Raw genomic sequence first — 17,616 nt, forward strand, 5'->3', positions numbered from 1 at the left:
AAAATTGACTAGTTAGTAGGCTGTGATATGTAGCCAGTTTCAAGTTAAGGAGAGGTTTCCATGTCAAACAGAAACTGTACAAATTCATGATGGCAATTCCAAGTGGGGTTTTAAGGAGTCAAAAGGGAATAGATTTATTGTAGTTCTTCAGTGACCTACACCTGCTCCAATAGCTATGGGCAGTACCACAACATGTTTAGCAGCAACAAAACACTTGATGCACTATAGTTTGAGCGTTTCTCTGGGTTTCATGCACAGCACTAACTAAAACCACCTTGTACACATATTTCACACCTCATGGGCATTTTCTTCCAGGATTTCCCCTGAGGAACTGGCGCAGTGTTTCTTTAGCATGGACCTACCATCTTTCGCTCCTACACAGATATTCAGTAGATGCAGTGACGAGAACACAGCGCCAGCAATCCGAGCACATATTGCCCTCGCACACAAAACACAATATGATACACATAGGACACAGTTCAGTCATGCAACCTGCCAACCAGGTAAGAACACCCTCCCCTACAATTTCTGGGCATCCAAACAGCGTGGCAGAGCCACACCTGTCTCACATCTAGGCCTTAGACATTCCAATTGACGTAACTAATGAAACTAAATTCATGAATGGAAAGAAAACCAAAAATGTTCTATGTCAAAATGCCACTTAAACTCTATACTTTGAAATGGTTGAAAATCTTAAACGCCAAGTATTCAAAGAGAAATAATATTTGAACTGTCAGGCATAGGCCTCGAAAAGAATGGTCATTTTTTTGAGGCCCAGGAATAAAAAGCAAAGAGGAGCCAGTAGCCCAGGACCAGCTTTTATTGTCAGCAAAAAAGTACACTTTAGCTAGATTGTTATTGGTAAATTCTTCCCAAGACATCTGGTCAATGTAGGGTTTTTTCAAAACATATTAGTGCATTACTGCGAATGAAAGCAAAATATTTTTATTTTCAGCTAAGGTAAAGATGGAGACAGCGAAATAGAAACTTCTGGTCTTGCTGTACAATATGGGGTCCTCTGTCCAAATACATTGTGCAGCGACCTTCAAACCAGACATGGGCGTGTAGTACCTTGTAGCAAGTCGCTATCACTAAGGCCAGAAAGGTGGGGATTGTATGTGCCGTTAATAAAAGAAATATCCCTAAGACGGGATAGAGAGTGGTGTGGGGTTTGTGGTCTTATTTTTGAATCCCATCATGGCTGTGATATGTAATGAGACCCAACACTGACCACAATTCAAGGAACCACGGACTACCCATGCAGGACCACGCTCTATTTGCCCAAATGTTCGTTATGTGATCATTGATCTCTCAGCTGCAGGTTTCTTTTGGATATTCTTACAGTAGTTTTGATGTTCATGCTGGTTAAAGCTCTTACAGTAGTTTTGATGTTAATGTTGATTAAAACCTAAACCTCAACCTAAGTAAAAATGATGAATATGTGGGAATCCTACAAAGACGATGTATGCATATGTTTTATTTTTTAATCTCTTGCACGGTAGAGAATGAATGATTTGGAAAATGCAGTTTGCAATGTATTCCAGCGAACAGCATATTTTGTTAAGTGCTCTTACAGTATGTGTGGACGTTAAACTACTCATTTTAATTGCTGTCTTTGTTCATGATTTGTTCTAATTAGAGACTGTCCATCAGGAACTCCTCTTTACATTTTCGTAGTAAGCAGTTGTCCCAGTGATATCCAAAATAGATGCTATCCCTTTGACATTTTGGAGTAACTCTTTCACTTGCTCAAGGTTAAAAACAACCTAAAATTGGAATCCTCATAAATTCAGGACCGCATCATTGTGAACTTTTATTATTTATTATTATTTATTGTGTTTTACAGTACAAAAAATATACTTTTAACACACATTAACATCATACATTATTTCATCAACATTAAGATCATCATTTAAGAAGAGAAAAAAAAATAAGAACATTGCAGAATACCGTTCAATCTATCATACTAAAATCAGTCTAAAAACCACTGCACAAGCCTTTAAGAACTCTAAAATATGAATGGACAAGCTCAACTCATTACAATTTAAAATCCTTCTCCAAAGGTCTTCTTCTGTAGGCATAAAGTTCAGAGATAACATTTCATTACGCAAAGAGCACAAGGTCAAACACTGGACACACAAATGCTTCAGAGGCTCTATGTGTGTGTAACAGTGATGACACAGTCTCTGGTCCCGGGTAATATTGTTTAGCCGGCCCAGGGTTTCTTGAGTTAACACTAAATTCAGCCTAAATCTCAGCATTTGGGACCTAAAGTGCCGTGAGGGGTGCTTTTTCAAGTATGGAGCAGGCGTATTGAAATGTTTTATTGTCTGGTCGAAATGATCCCCAAATCATTTGTGCTGGACTAGGGATTCTCTTAATTTGCACCACACGTGTCTAAACAATTTTGTCATAGCCAATTTTGGTGTGGATCTCAATACATCTAAAGATATATCAGTTTCATCCAATATGTTTGTACATCCAGAGGCCCAATCTTCCAATACCTTACAACCGCCTTTGCTCCATACTCGATTCAATCCCTCATAAACTGAGGCAGCCGGTGGGAACAACAAACTTGAAAACAGCTGTAACTTCCCCCAGTCAATCATAGGTTGAATTGGCAGTTTTCCTAATTCATAAAGGATCCCCACTAACGGAACTGACTGGAGTAGATGAAGGAGCTCTTGCCAGATTAAACCCTCTAATTTAGGCCAATCCATTCGTCTACTTCTGGTTTGAGCTCCATATATCAATTTCGGGATCATTTGCTTTTTATAAAATTTTAGAACCGGGAGAACCGAAAATCTCACGAATTTAGCATCAAATAGACATAGTTTAACGAGAGCACCAAGAAAATTAGCCTTAAGATCTGCCACAAGCTCAGGCCCATCCAAATTATCATAAATCGGTGAGCCTAAATACACAAATTTAGAGACCACCTCAAGGCTACCAGATTTTAATGACCATGGAGTCATTTTACATTTTTCTTTCCACCTTTTAACACCAGTACCTTTTGATTTTACTGTGTTTAGCACCAAGTCCAAGCTTTCCATAAACTCTTCTACTGCCACTAAGGTTCTTTGAAGGCCTATGGCCGTTAAGTTGCATAATAAAATGTCATCAGCGTACAATAAGTATTGTATCACCAAGGCTCCCAGTCTTGGTGGATTTGTTCTTACTTTTTCCAAGTAGTCCGCTATGCCCAATAAGTAAAAGCAAAAAAGAAAAGGGGCCAACACACATCCCTGACGTAAGCCCCTGTTAGTTTGGATCCATACCGAATATCCGCTGGAGGCATCCAACCTAACCCTGATTTTTGTACCTGTATGCAGGGCCTCCAATATGCCCACCAATGCAGGTGGACAGCCTCGTTAATGCAACTTTTTCCAAAGCAAGGCCCTGTTTACGTGATCAAAGGCCTTGCTGATATCCAAAAAGGCTACAAAAACTGGTCTCGCTTGGGCTTTAACTTGGTGTGCAAGTAAATCCAAAGTAAAACTATTTAGGGCCGTGCCCATGCCCTGGCGAAACCCACCTGATAAATATCAAGTGAGTTGGATTCACATGCCCATTTTTGTAGTTCTTTAAGGAGCATTTTTGCAAATATTTTGTTTGAGGCATCCAAAAGGGATATGGGCCCATAAAATGAAGGGGCCGACCGGTCTCCACCTTTGAAAATCAAAATAATGGTTGCAGCAGACCAAGTATCAGGGACCACTTCATTAACAAGGATACTGGAGAATAAATCTGATACTTTAGGCCAGACATCCAGATTATCTTTGAATGTCAGGTTAGAAAGGCCATCAGGCTGATTCCAAGATGGCCGCCGGCAACGACTGACGTGCCGACGGCTGCTCCGAGACCCTGACTTGCTGAAGGTTCCACCACCCCCTCGGCAAACGGGCTCCGGTGTAGTTGGAGCTGCCGCGGAGACCTAGGAGAGAGGCGACGAGTCCCTGGCGGTCCTCCCCTTGTGAAGGCGGCGCACACCATCGTGAGCGGAGACGAGCCTGTCTGCCTCGCGGGAAGAGCCGGGTCGCCCCCGGCGCTGGACTTTACTGCCTGCGGGGGTCCGGACGGGACCTCGCGGTCTGCGGGGGTCTGGGCGGGCGGCCGGCCGTGGAGGAAGATGCCCCCCCCTCGACGTGGCTTGAGACTCGCTAGGTGGCCTCTCTCCAGGAGCGGACTCAGCGGGCGCCGGGGCCGCCTGGGGCTTCAGCATGCAAGGTTAGTGGAGGCGACCGGCCCCGATGTGTAAGCCCAGCGGGATTGTGCTGGGGTGGAGTGGACCCCTTACCTGGGTCAGCTTTTAAGGGGGAGGCGAAGGATATCCAGGGAATCCCCTTTGGAGGGACGCAGCATAAGGTGGCGGCTTTTGCCGATGATATGCTCCTCACCCTGACAAACCCATCAGTGTCGCTGGAGGTATGCACAACTTTGTTGTCCACCTTCGGGGCGGTCTCTGGTCTGAAGGTGAAAGTACATAAGTCCGAAATCATGAACTTGTCGCTGCAAGGTGACGAGTTAAGGGCCCTGAGGGCCTCTTCTCAGTTCACGTAGAGTCCTGGTGGGATTCACTACCTGGGGATCTGGGTTACCCCTCGGTTGTCGGGATGGTATGGAGCGAATTATACCCCTGCTCTCGCATCCATTAAGAGGGACCTTAGGAAGTGGGGTACTCTAAAGATATTGTGGTTGGGAAGGGGGGCAGCTCTAAAGATGGTGACTCTCCCGCGCTTACTCTACCTCTTTCAGGCGGTCCCGTTGCCCGTTCCCGCATCCTTTTACAAGGAGCTAGACAAGGCGGCGAAGGAATTAATCTGGGAGGGCAGGACGCCGCGCTTGGCGAAAGAACTCATGACCGCCTCCAAGGGAGCACGGGGCTTAGCATTACTGGACTTTAGGTGCTAGTACAGAGCGGCACAGCTCAGGGTGATCCGTGAGTAGTTCTCTGAGGAATACAACAAACATTGGGTCAGGATGGATAGAGCTGTGGCGCATCACAACTTGGGTGAGGCACTTTGGCTCCCCCGCAGGTTGAGGCCGGCTCACTTGTACTTAAGTGTCATAACCAAGGGACTGGTTGATATCTGGGACTGGGCGGTGGAGAAGTTGGGGATCAGTACTTTCCCGTCGCCTTTCACCCCCATTTTTAATAATGGTGACTTTGCCCCGGGGCTGGAAAAGGGGGCCTTTCGGAAATGGGAAAGTGGAGGGTGTAGGGTCATCAGAGACCTATTTCGGGGGCAGGAAGTGAAATTGTTTGAGGACTGCAAGCGGGAGTTCGGGGTGGGCGAAGGAGAGCGGCTTCGATATTACCAGATCAGGCATTGGGTGGGAGATCAGAAGTGCGGCAATGCAGGGTTTGACTCAGTTTGAACGGTTCCTGTTGACAAACGAGGGATCTAGGGGGCTGATATCAAATATATATAAGCTTCTGGGAAGCGCTGGCCCCACTATAAAGTGGCCGTACATGTCTAGATGGGAGGGGATACTGGGGAGGGAGATGGAACGGGAGGAATGGGAGAGGCTCTGGAATCTGATCCCGAAGTTGGCTAAGGCGACCCAGCTACAGGAGGCCTGGTATAAATATCTATTGGGTCGGCACTATACCCCAGCGCGCCTCCGGGCAATTTTCACAACAGTTTCTGGGGCATGTTGGAGGGGCTGCGGGGAAGCGGGTACGGAAGCCCATATTTGGTGGGATTGTCCCAGCATTAGCCCCTTTTGGAAGAGTATCTCTTGCGCGCTGGACCAGGCATTCGGAATAGGCGTGGGTCAAGACCCCCGCGAAATTCTGGCGGGGAGGTGGAGGGAGTCGTGGAGGGGGGAAAGGGGGAAAGGGGGAGGACAGCGTAAGGCAAAGGTAGTTTTCACCCTGACGGCTATGTCTCACCTTGCACAAAGGTGGAAAAGTTCATTGATCCCAACAGAGCAGGACTGGTTGAGGAAACTGTGGGAGGTTGTATCATTGGAATGGGCTTCGTTCGCAGCCGCTGACAATTTGAGCCATTTTGCCACGGAATGGGGAGAAACTTTGGACTTCTTGAAGGGCGAGTTCCGGGAGCAATGGCACCCTCACAGACTGAGACTCCTGGACCTGTCTGTTTAATCGTTGGAAGGGAAGGGAAGGAAAGGGGAGGGGGGGGTTGAAGAGTTATGGGCTCCCTGGGGGGGTGGAGGGGGGGAGGGGGTATTCTGTTGGTTCTTTTTCTGTATTATTAAAAACAATAAAGAGAGGTTTTAAAAAAAAAAAAGAAAGGCCATCAGGCCCCAGGGCGTTAGAATGCTTGCTCCTTTTTATCAGATAAATAATGTCCTCCAGATCCCATTTGAGTGCCCCCGTCCACCTGGCCTGAAACCACACTAATTGACTGTTGGCCCCTGGTTTCAAATACAATTCGGAGAAATGCTTCACCTAAGTTTCTTCTGAAATGGAGTGAGACTGTACAAAGCATTCTCTCCCTTGATGCTTTATTAGATGCCAAAATATGCCTGTGTTCCCTGCCATACAGGCCAACATCATTTCTGCATCATTGATGTATAGTGCAAATTGCCTCCCCTTCACCCAATTTCTGTACTCCTGCCTTAGCCTGCGTACCTTCTCGTTGTAACCAACTAGTGAGGCCTTTTTTAGCCTCCTAACATCTCTATGCAGCTGTTTCTTGCGAGTCTGTAACTCCAAGTCAAAGGTATGTGAGTGACCCCATTTGTCCACCCCTTTCTTTAGATTTCTGTCCGTAGTTAAACTGCCTAGAACCTCCCATATTATAACAGTGAAGCCTACCGCAGAACCCAATAAGGTCCTCCTATCTTTAGAGAGGCTAGATATCCTCCCAAGAAAGGTCTTAGCCATTTTTGGTGCCCATCTGACCTCTCAGTTTCTGGGGTTTATTTCCACTGTTAATTGCACAGCATTGTCCTTTTTAATAGGCAAAGCAATGCTGTACACCAGCAAGGAATGATCGCTCAAATTCAAACTATTTATTACCAGGGAGCACCCCCCCTCACTGCTAAGTCCTGTGAAACAAATACATAATCTAATGTTGTTTTCCAGGGCCCGTTGTGCCATGAAAAATTTGGTGGAATATCCCCTTGGGCATTCCCATTCACTATTACCAGGTCCCAGACTTCAAATTCTTGACTAATTCTTGTGCCCCTAGCACGACAGTCCTTTGCCACAGACTTTCTATTCAGTGCCATATACCATTTATCCTCTAGGCATTCCGCATTAAAGTCACCCACCACTATAAGTGAAGCCCCTTCTTCCGGAAACTCTCCCAATAATGTGAAGGTGAGAGTCGAAAGAGCCTCCTCCAATTGTTCTTTCTGTGCGTTAAAATACACATTTACCAATAAGCATTTGCTGGGTGTGTCAAACTCCTCTTCCCGCCAGACCAAAAGTGCCACCAACATATCAGCCCTATCAATTTAATTTTTTTTTAATAGAAACCCCTTGCGATCCGAGATTAGCTGTCAGCAGGCCACCATAAGTTCTCCCCTTTTCTCACCGTAGGGACTTGCTATATACAACTTCAAAACCCTCTATGAGAGGAGGATCCTGGAGAAGTGTTTCTTGCAAACACGCTATATCAAATGACACAAACAGATCTTGATTACTTACAATGTTCCTGAAGCCCCTAGAGTTCCAGGAAGCCAATGACCAGTTAGAACATCATGTATGGTGTGTTACCTTACAATCTTGTTCCCATTTATTATTGTCACCTTTCATCCAGGAGCCCTACATCCTCCTATACGTCGGATCCTGTGTATACCATCTTGAGCTATATATGTCCATATGACGCGTTCCAGCCAAACCACGCACAATCCAGTTCTTATCTGGATAAATTGGTGTAACACTTGAGATTATTGAAGGGCTTGTGTCTGTGACTTCAAACCACATGGCTAAGAAGCGTTCTTTTTCTGCCAAAATAATCTCTTTAGAGATTAATGACCTCAGGTGCAATTTCACTGTGTCTAAATTATCCTCATACACACATTCCACAGTTGTAATGTCTCCTGAGGTCATAAGTTTTAAATTCGGAATTTCATGCATTAGAGGAAGTGTATAATGTCTATTCAAGGGTATCTGTTCGAACTCTCAAAGAGGCGATTCAAATAAATACGCAAGTGGTCATTTACAGGCATGTCTTTGTTTAGTGAGTGTTTCTGATTTTGTAGGTCCCACGCTTTAGATCTAACTCCAAGCGAGCCCTGTCTGATGTTGGGGACTTTCTCACCAATCAGATACTGGCTATTTGGTTCCCCCAGAATAATTTCTTCTACCGTTTTTGCGAGTGGTACCGGCATAACCATATGGAGTGTTCCAGGGGGCTGCCCACCAGCTGGCTCCTTCATTATAGCCGGTTTTGAACATATGGCATAAAGCTTTTCCTTAGGGGGTTGCCCGATTGGTACAGCTGAGGGATTTGTTATACCCAATGTGTTTAATTTTGTGGGACCACGCAATGGGACTTGTCCACCATCCCTCAATAAACAACATTTACCCAGTCCTCTACCTTCACAATTTTCTATGTTTGAGTGATCTGCTGGGTGTTCCATTCTGCCAGGATTATATTCCAAATCATCAACAGAGTAAACCGATATGTTGCTTAAATCAAAGAAAGGGCTAGCTCTCTCTTGAGCCTTTTGTATCATTATCGTTTCCTCAGTCAGAGCTTTGCCCTCAAGTACTCTTTCAATTGTCTTGCTTTTATTAGATTTAAAGAAGTCTCTTTTTTTTTTGGTCTAAATTGCTCCTATCCTTGAGCCCTTGTTATTTGGTTTGGGAGGTAATTTACAATTCATAGGTTTTTTTCCCTACAAAAGTGGCTTTAGCACTACATTGGTCAGAATGAGCACTAGTATCCTGATGATTGTGCTTCGGACTACTACTTGCCACCTTATACCCCTGTTCCCGTGGAGTACCCGAACTCAACACTGACGGTGAGGATACCGCAGACAGATCTATATTTTGATTAACATTAACCGCTTCCCCCGGTTTCGCAGGGTCTGCGGAAGAAACTTCCGCTTTTCGCACACCAACTCTGCACCAGGAGTGACATCAGCCGGAATTGTGTCCCTTTTCGTGGGCAGAGTGTTATAAATGGACACTGAAATATATATCCCTCCAGTAAATTAACCTTCATCAGTAATTCCTTAACTGATTTACTTAAGTCTCTAATTTCAAAGTTGAGCGTTTCATACCCTCTGTCCATTGAGTCCAGGATTCGAGACAAGATAGGAAAGGACAGTTCATCCACCGTAGGAAGTTGCTCCTCCTCTCCTCCTACTTTACTACCTTTGGCCGACCTGGGCTCAAGGTGGTCTACTTCCCTACCCAAAATCTCCTTAGCATTCTCTCCCAGCCAATCATAGCCCTGTAGATCTGATCCAGTAGGCAATTGTGTTAAAGGAACCTGTGTATGCAGTAGGCCCTTCCCCATTAGCCGTGTATGCTCTGCTAGTTCATGCGACAATGTCGGGGCCAATAATAAATCGCGTTAAGCCAGGTCCCCCTCCTGATTCACGGCTTCTATTACCATAGAGTTAATATTTTCCTCAATATTAGATAATGCCTGATTTATATCACCCAAAACCCCAGCCATTGTTTATTCTTGTTTAACTGCCCCAGAAGCTACTTGGTCCAGTAGCTCCCTGTCAAACAGGGAGACACGCCCACTAGCCTTAAGATCATCCAATGACCTTCTCTCTTCTGCCATTTGCAGCGACAGGTCTGGGGTGGGTAAAGAACTTTTTATTTGCAGTATATCCCCACTCTCACGCTGATACCGGGGATTTAGAACACCCATATGGCACCACTTCAGGAAAGCAACCCCTACTTCTCAGTGTAACGCCCATTGCACCAGGTACAAAAACGCCTCTGCCCTAAAATGCGGCTAGCCCACAGCACTTAAATAGTGTTATAGGCAAGAGTAGCCCCTTTTTAGAATCGTCCACTGTTCCTCCTAGAATGGCTTTAATGATCACTTTCCAAAGTACCCACGTTGAGAAGACAATAAAACGCAATTCTTCTGCAATTTCATTCAACTTAATAAAAGGCTAGTGCGGTCATAAATCAGTTTAAAACGGAAGGAAAAAAGAAAGATGAAAAAGAGAAGAAAAAAAAATACACGTGCGCAATATTCAAGTGTGCAAGAATGTTAAAAGTGACTATTGAAATCTATTGTATCCAGTGAACTGAAAACGCTGAAATAATCCCGTAGCATCAGGAAGCTCCAAGGCCGAAGCCTGCAGTCACTGCCTAATTAGCGAAATTGTGAACTCTTTTAAGCATTTAGGAGTTTCATCTTGCCCATTCTGTCTATGCACTAAGAACATTTGCAACATGTTTTTTTGGACCTTCCATGTACATTTGCTTCATTGGTTGGCACATTATGTATTGCCTTAACCAATAAAATAAATATTTTAAAGAAAAATTACCGTAAGTGATACATTCTGCTGTAACACTTAACTCCTCCAAAAGACTATGGGTCCATTGCCAGGTTTTGCAATGATGACGGGAAAAAACAATGAATTGTCAGGTTGTTTTGTACATCACATCAGTTTTATAGTAGTAATATAAAGTAAAACGAAGATAACAATAATCTCTTTGCAATTTTGGGCAGTTTATGCTTCTTCTATACCCAGTATTATGCACTTCGAGGCCAATTCACAAAAACTTTGACTATGAGTATCTCTAACTTGCCTTTGACTTAATCCTGCAGGGAGCTATTTGATACACAAAAGAAGCTACTGTGAGTAACTCTGATTTACTCCAGACTTAAGTCAGAGTTACTTCTAGTACCTTTGTGAATCAAATCGACTGCTCCACTAGTAAGTGTGAGACGGACACACAGGTATAGCTTTCTCAGGGTTTGCCATTTATTAAAGTAAAAGGGGTGAGATAAACACCTATCTTGCCCTATACTAAAGAGGAGTTCCCTACCTAACAAACTAAAACTAATGAAAGAAGACCTCGTGTCCAAAATGTCTCTGCCCCTCACACTAATAAATAAAACAAAATTATACAAGGAATATTTGGCTGACTTCAGTTTCACAAACAAGATGAAAGTTGAAGTGTATAGAATTAGCAAGTACTCCTTGTGTCCAGGGTTGACTTCCTTCCCCTGGATCAATTCAGCAGTATTCTTGATACAGTTTTGTTTTAGCAAAGTTCTGTTCATTTTAACAAAAAATGTATGTTCCTTCCACTGCATCCTTCCACTTGGCAAAGTAAATGCCTCTCTCACAAACACTTTTTTCAAAAATCAAAAGTTGTTATCCACCACAAAATCATTTTTGGTAGGCAAAAAGTCTCTCTTTCAAAACACAATTTCATAAACCAAAGCAATTGTTTACCTCAGGGTGCAAAACAATTATTAGCACATCAGTTATTCTTCAGTTGGAATACTTTTGTCAGGATAGCACAACTACCTTTGATGATGCCACAGTTTGTCAAAATGGTAACAGAGTTAATAACTTTTTTACACCACACTTCTTTGCCACTACCATGTTGCTTCAAAACATCATCTTCTCTCCTGGTATACTTGCCTGCCAGGACTAACTACCACTGATCCCCTTCCGTTTGTACTCTCCTGTAAGGAAGATGAATTCCTACAACTACAAGTAATTTCAGTGGCAATATTCGTTCTAGAGTTCGCCCCACCAGTATCCCTTGTGAGGAGGGCTGAACACAGGTTGCCTCTTTTTATTTATTAAGGGTAGTTGTATGGGACTTGTATACTGAGAGCATGCCATTAGGTATTTGGGAACCATAGGACTCTCACCCTCAGAAGTAGAGAAATACTGCATCTCTCCCAAAGGAGTCACCACTTCCTACTGACAGCCGTCTCCTCCCATGTGATAGTCCCTCCTGATACCACCCACAGGGTTAGGATCAGGTAGTGGCTGACTTCCCCATGCCACATGTAAGGCGACTATAGGCTGGGGTTCAGTGATGACTCTGCAGGATTTATCACACACGTCTAATAATAATTCAGAGCTTCTCGGACTAAATTCTTTTTGGAATCAGCCTCGTAGCATCTATATCGATGGTTCCTACAGGGAAAATAAGAATCTCTTTACCACATGTATACTTTATATGGTCATGGTTATGTATGTAGTATCTATTCTTACTAAATGCTTTTTTACGAAGCAATTTAAAACACACCAGCAAATGTCTGGATAAACCTTCTTTCATGGAAGGCATCACATTTAAGATGCCGTACATGAAGAGTAGACTTGGAACCAAACTGTGTTTTGTAAATCATGTCAATGGGAAAAGTGAAGATTTTTTTTTAAACAAAGCATTGAACACATTTTGAATTCAGTTCAGAACAAATCCATAAAAAAAAGTAAACACTTGTTTTTAAATCCTTATTTCAATAAATGTAAAGATGTCTCATTTACTTTGTAAAGTCTATAACTAACCAATAGCCTACAACACAAATAAAAAAAAATACATTGACTTTATTGTGTGCAACCATTGGAAAGTGTCTATGCAGCCCGAAAGCCTGCAGCATACACATCATTGTGGACTATATGTTGTCAATTCTTTTGTGCTCTTCCCTGGCAGCTCTTGGAAGCACCATGAGGCGACATATTCACCATTAAAAATCCTAAATAAAGAAACCTTTCACTAAGTTGGTATTCATTATATTTTTTCTTTTATTTCCCTTGCAGACCTTGGCTGGGTCTCAAAAGTACAAGTTAATCAACCAGCAGTTCTTCGCCGCGCAGAGCAAATTCAAACACGCAGGACTGTGAAAAAAGATTGGCAAGTAAGTGTTTCCCACTCAATCTATGATAGTTTTTTTTTTCCTTTTTGCATGGTGCGACCACTGCTGCTGTTGATCGTTTCTGTCTGCGCGCACTTCTCGTGGCACAAAAATGGAAAGCAATGTAACCTGCCAATTTGATGCTGTTTCATATCCCTGATCTTAATACCCTTAGTGCAAGTGGAATAGTATATCAGCAGAAGCAGGAGACTTCTCTTGAGAAAGTTGTCGGCTTGGAAAGAAGGATCCAATATTACTGACCACTGCGATGTACCTCTAGGTAGTCGAGCACAGTTGAGAATTGGTCTGGATGGACAAAGAAGGTCATCATTGAAAACCAACGTGGCTGCTAAACGAGCATGCTTGCTGACCTGATTTTAATTTGTGCACAAATGGCATCTGGCAAATACTTATGTTGCTATGGAAGACGTTTTGCGAATGGTTGGAATCACGGCTGATATATCATTTTATGCTAATAAACTGATTTTAATATCAAGGACATCAAAGACCCACTAGTCCCTTTGAGGGCGACAGGACAGTAATGCAAGGTTAATAATCTTGAGATTGATGAAAAGAAATCCAAGATAATAATGGACGTTGGAGTACCACACAACAAACCACAAAGTACATACAATATACTAAATAGTAAAATACTGGAAAAAGTGACTTTCTAGCCCTATTTCCTTTCCAGTAAGTACGAGTTGAAGGCTCACTGAGCCTTCCCTCTAGCCAAAGCTGAAATGCGGCCAGAAGTGTGTAACATTTCGCTAAAAGATTTATATTTTATGCCCCAATACATTTGAACAAAAGAGATTGAAGCTAAGGTGGGAGGAATTCTTGCTTAAGAAGCCGAAATCTGAGGACAAAAGAGTGACATGGCCTTTCCAGCGGCAGCAACAGAACCCACATCCACATTGCATGTAGAATGCAAACTTGTGGTGTTGAATTGTCTACGGCTAGGGGTGGGCGAAAATCCCGCTGGTTAAATGGAATTGGCAACATTTGCCAACAATTCAATTTCTCAAGCTCAGCAAATTACCACCTTCTTTTACCGCAATATTGGTGTTTTCTTGTTTAAAAAAAAAACATTTCAGGTGGGAAAAGGACCCAAACTGCCAATTATGCTCTTTGGGCGAAATCGGGGATTGGGCAAAATTCACCAGGGATCCGTCAACTTTCCAGCAGAACGGAATTAGCCACTTTCACCCACTGGTATGGCAGCTCCAGGGCCAGCAGCAGGAACTCTGCTGTTTTTCCCCGCTCTTCAACAACGGACTGATGCAGAGTAAGAAGTAATACCCAACACTGCTTACAGATGGCTGCTGTTGTTTTTCTACCTAGACAGGCTGTGGTAGCAGAGGAGCCGCAGTGCTGTTCAGCTGCGTCATGGAATGGAGGTGCGTCTACCACGGAGCCGCCTCGCTTGATCCAGCATAGTTTCTCTCCTGAAGCTCGCCCTCCCCCTGCTGCTGCAGTAGCAGGATGAGGCAGTGGCTGTCTCTCCATGTTGGAGGTGCACAGCCACTGCTCGGTTCTGCCACGGCTGCTGATGTGGCTTTTGGGTCGTGGTGTGCATCTACCCATGCCAGAGAGGCAGTGCTGTGCCAGAGAGCTATCACCAGGTGTTGGATGCAATTTGGGATTCACGCTACATGACTATTATTTTTGTACTTTTACAACTGATTTCCCTTCACCTGTTATTTCAGTTTGGAAGGGGGCTTGCTTTTGTCCTGTAGTATTAATTAAGTTGCTTGATTTTGATTTGAGTAATTTGTATAGTCCAAAACACACCACAGTACCAGGCAGAATTCACTGTATCTGGGTGCAGAAGGAACCAGAATTAATAATAAGTCCAAGGGATTAGATTGAAACAAGAGGGAAATTAAATGAAAATAAATGTTTTCACGTTTCGCCGAAAAGCCATCAATGAGGACAGCGAGCAAATGTGAATAGGGAACATATTCCAGATGCAAGCTCCTACCACAAAAAATCGCTGATCTCCTCTGGTGATGCAGCGAGGAGTGGGAATAGTTAGGAAGTATGACTCGGCAGACCTAAGAGGCTGTGAAGGTTAGTATGGCTGGATTCTATGCACAAGGTATTGCGGTGGCAAACCAGGAATGCGTTTGAATACCAAACAAAATATGTTAAAGATGATATGCTGATGAACGGATAACTAATGCAAAGAGAGCATGAGCTCAGATTCAGATGAGAATTTGGGGAGATGAAAAATAAGGCTAAAAGCCGCATATTGAGCAAGTTGACTTCAGTGAAAAATATGGTTGGGAAGACCTATGTATAGGGCATTTGCATAGTCTAATCAAGGGTTAACCAGTGCGCCAACCACTTTGGCATGTTCCAGTTGAAGATAGGGAAGGATATGTCGCAAAAGTCATAGACTGAAGAAAAAAGATTTAACCACCTTGCTAACGTGTGAAGTTAGTCTCATGTCAGGCTCTCAAATTGTTCCAAGATTTCTAACCTTGTCAGCAAAAGAGGTTGGGAGGTCAAACAACATAGGAGACAGAGGATGGCGTAACAACTCGTTTAATAAGCGTCGGGAACACAAAAGCATAATCTCGGTTTTAGCAGGATTCAGTTGAAGATTGTTATTCAGCCAAAATGTGATCTCAGCCAAAAGAGCTGAAGCAGTTCACAAGTATCCTAAAGGCCAGATACCTTTAGAAATGGTTGTGTATCATCACCGTATGAGTGATACTGAATATTATAGTTCCAGATAAGAGATATGAGAGTCAGAACATAAATGCTAAAAAGAAAGGGTGACCGGAAAGATCCCTGTGTAACTCGCAGTTATCCAGAGATGAAGAGTAAGTAAATTGTCTAATAATCGCCATTTGAGTTACCCAAGAGAGAAAACTCCAGAACCACTCCAGAGGTGAGCCAGTGACTCCAACTAAGTCTTCAAATAGAGTGGTCCAGTCCACCATATCAAATGCGGCTGACAGCTCCAGCATTGCTAACAAAAATAGTTGACCTTGATCCATGTGCAGAAGGAGATCATCCCAGTCAGAAACTAAAGCAGTTTCATTCCATGAACGTTGACATTCATCTTTAGTCTTTTAATGAACGATCAGTTAATTTGTTTTCTTTCTGCGTGGTATTCTTTTTTTCTTGTTTCTAATTGTTCTATTGCTATTTAATGTAATTATTTGACTATTTATTTAGCATTTCATTAATTATTGTTAAGTGCCTTGGCATAAGGTGCTATAGAGCTAAATAAAACGAACAAGCACTCGTATTTAAGAGGAAAATATGAATGGCACTCCCATGCTTCCCTAAGGCAGCCTCAACTGTGACACTGGAAGTTGATGTAGCATTCTCCTCCATCGCAGACAAATTCAAATGGGCTGAGGTGCACTATAGATATTCTCATACAGCACCAAACCTGGTAGATCAGAGTTGGAAAGAGCTTGAGAGAAGAGAACCGCTCCAGGTTAAAGGTAATATTAATACAGAAAGCAATGCTGGCAGACTTGGAGGTGGCACTGGTGAGATGAATCCAGCAACATTATCAAAAGGAGCATTAGAGAAAGCATATTAAAAGTTCTTATGTTAATACTGAAGAGAGAACATTTCTCTCCAAATAGCAACCTTCAGGCCCACCTGACTACATTATTTTAAAAATGTTCCTTTGCACTATCTTTAACCTGTTGCAAGAAGCGGAGATCAAAAGATTGAACCAAACTGCAAATCATGTTTATTCATGTGACCTAACGATGAGTGAATCGCCGAAACACCAGATCCTATTGATACAAAATAAAACTGCATAAGATACCAACATCATGAACGTTTTAGGAATCCTAAACAGGGAGGACATGATCTGCTACTTGCTAATTGACCAACGCTTTAACATTGCATTCTGCGTAGACAGTTATTTGAGAGTAGCAATATATCTGCAAGAAAAGGATATAGTCAAATAATCCTGAGTCCTGAGAGGAGTACCCCAATTAGTCACCCGTGGATCAAATACATTGAATGGAAATAATCTGACGGCTGTGACACCCCCATAAAAAGCAACGGTTATCTCTTTTTTTTTTTGTTTTTTTTTTGCATTGACGCGAATGGCCATTGTTCGGGAGAATTTTCAATTTCTGTGCCAATTACCCTCAACCTGAGAGACCCGCAGCGCTTTTGATGGACTTCTGGGATTTTCTGATCTGTTCTGCTAAGTGAGTGGGACTTTTCCTCATTGATTTTGCTCTGACTTGGCAACCCTGTTTTACTGTTAATGTTATTCATTTTTACTTTAATGCAGTCATGCTTTCCTCCATGTATTTTACTAAGTGATTGTTGCAGCACACAGCACCATTTGTGCAGTGTTGCTGGGGAGTCCCTGGGGCTTCCCTTTTTATTTTATATTATTTCCCCAATGCGAACTACTGTTCTCAAGGGTAGTAGGATACTTTTTAAATCTTACTTACATTTTCTTTTGTGGGATCAGCACACACCACCTTATGTGGGTCCTGAGGGGTTACAAAGTAACACCTTTCCCACTGCTACTGTAACCTTTCTGTTACAGTAACAGACAAATTTAAATGGCTGGTGGCAGTGGATACATGCTTCTACCATTTGTGTGTAGGTTACTCGCAGCTTGTTTTCACAGCTGCAGTACAGCACCCTTGAGTCACCATTTTCCCAAAATGGCCCCAGTCTTCCTTTAGCACCATTTCTCGTTCATATGTTCCTTCCTGGCCCTTCATCTACCATTCCAGGTGGGGGTGGGGTCATCTTTGAGATTTGCCTTTGGCGGGATTCGTTTGTAAGGCTTCAGTGTGTCTGCTCGTGCAGGAAGAGAGGGAGAAGCTCGAAACATTGC

The 17,616-nt window shown here is 43.2% G+C and overlaps 1 protein-coding gene across 1 annotated transcript in view; it reads left to right on the plus strand.

Moving 5' to 3' along the window:
• The window catches only part of DERA (deoxyribose-phosphate aldolase), a 646,316-nt gene that overhangs the window by 163,834 nt on the left and 464,866 nt on the right, over nt 1-17,616 (plus strand). The window contains exon 2 of the mRNA XM_069628380.1: nt 12,685-12,782. Within this exon, the coding sequence (XP_069484481.1) occupies nt 12,685-12,782 (98 nt within the window). The remainder of the gene's footprint in view (nt 1-12,684; nt 12,783-17,616) is intronic.

The sequence above is a fragment of the Ambystoma mexicanum genome, chromosome 12, assembly GCF_040938575.1.
Source record: "Ambystoma mexicanum isolate Mex_15411 chromosome 12, UKY_AmexF1_1, whole genome shotgun sequence".
Classification (NCBI taxonomy): Eukaryota; Metazoa; Chordata; class Amphibia; order Caudata; family Ambystomatidae; genus Ambystoma; species Ambystoma mexicanum.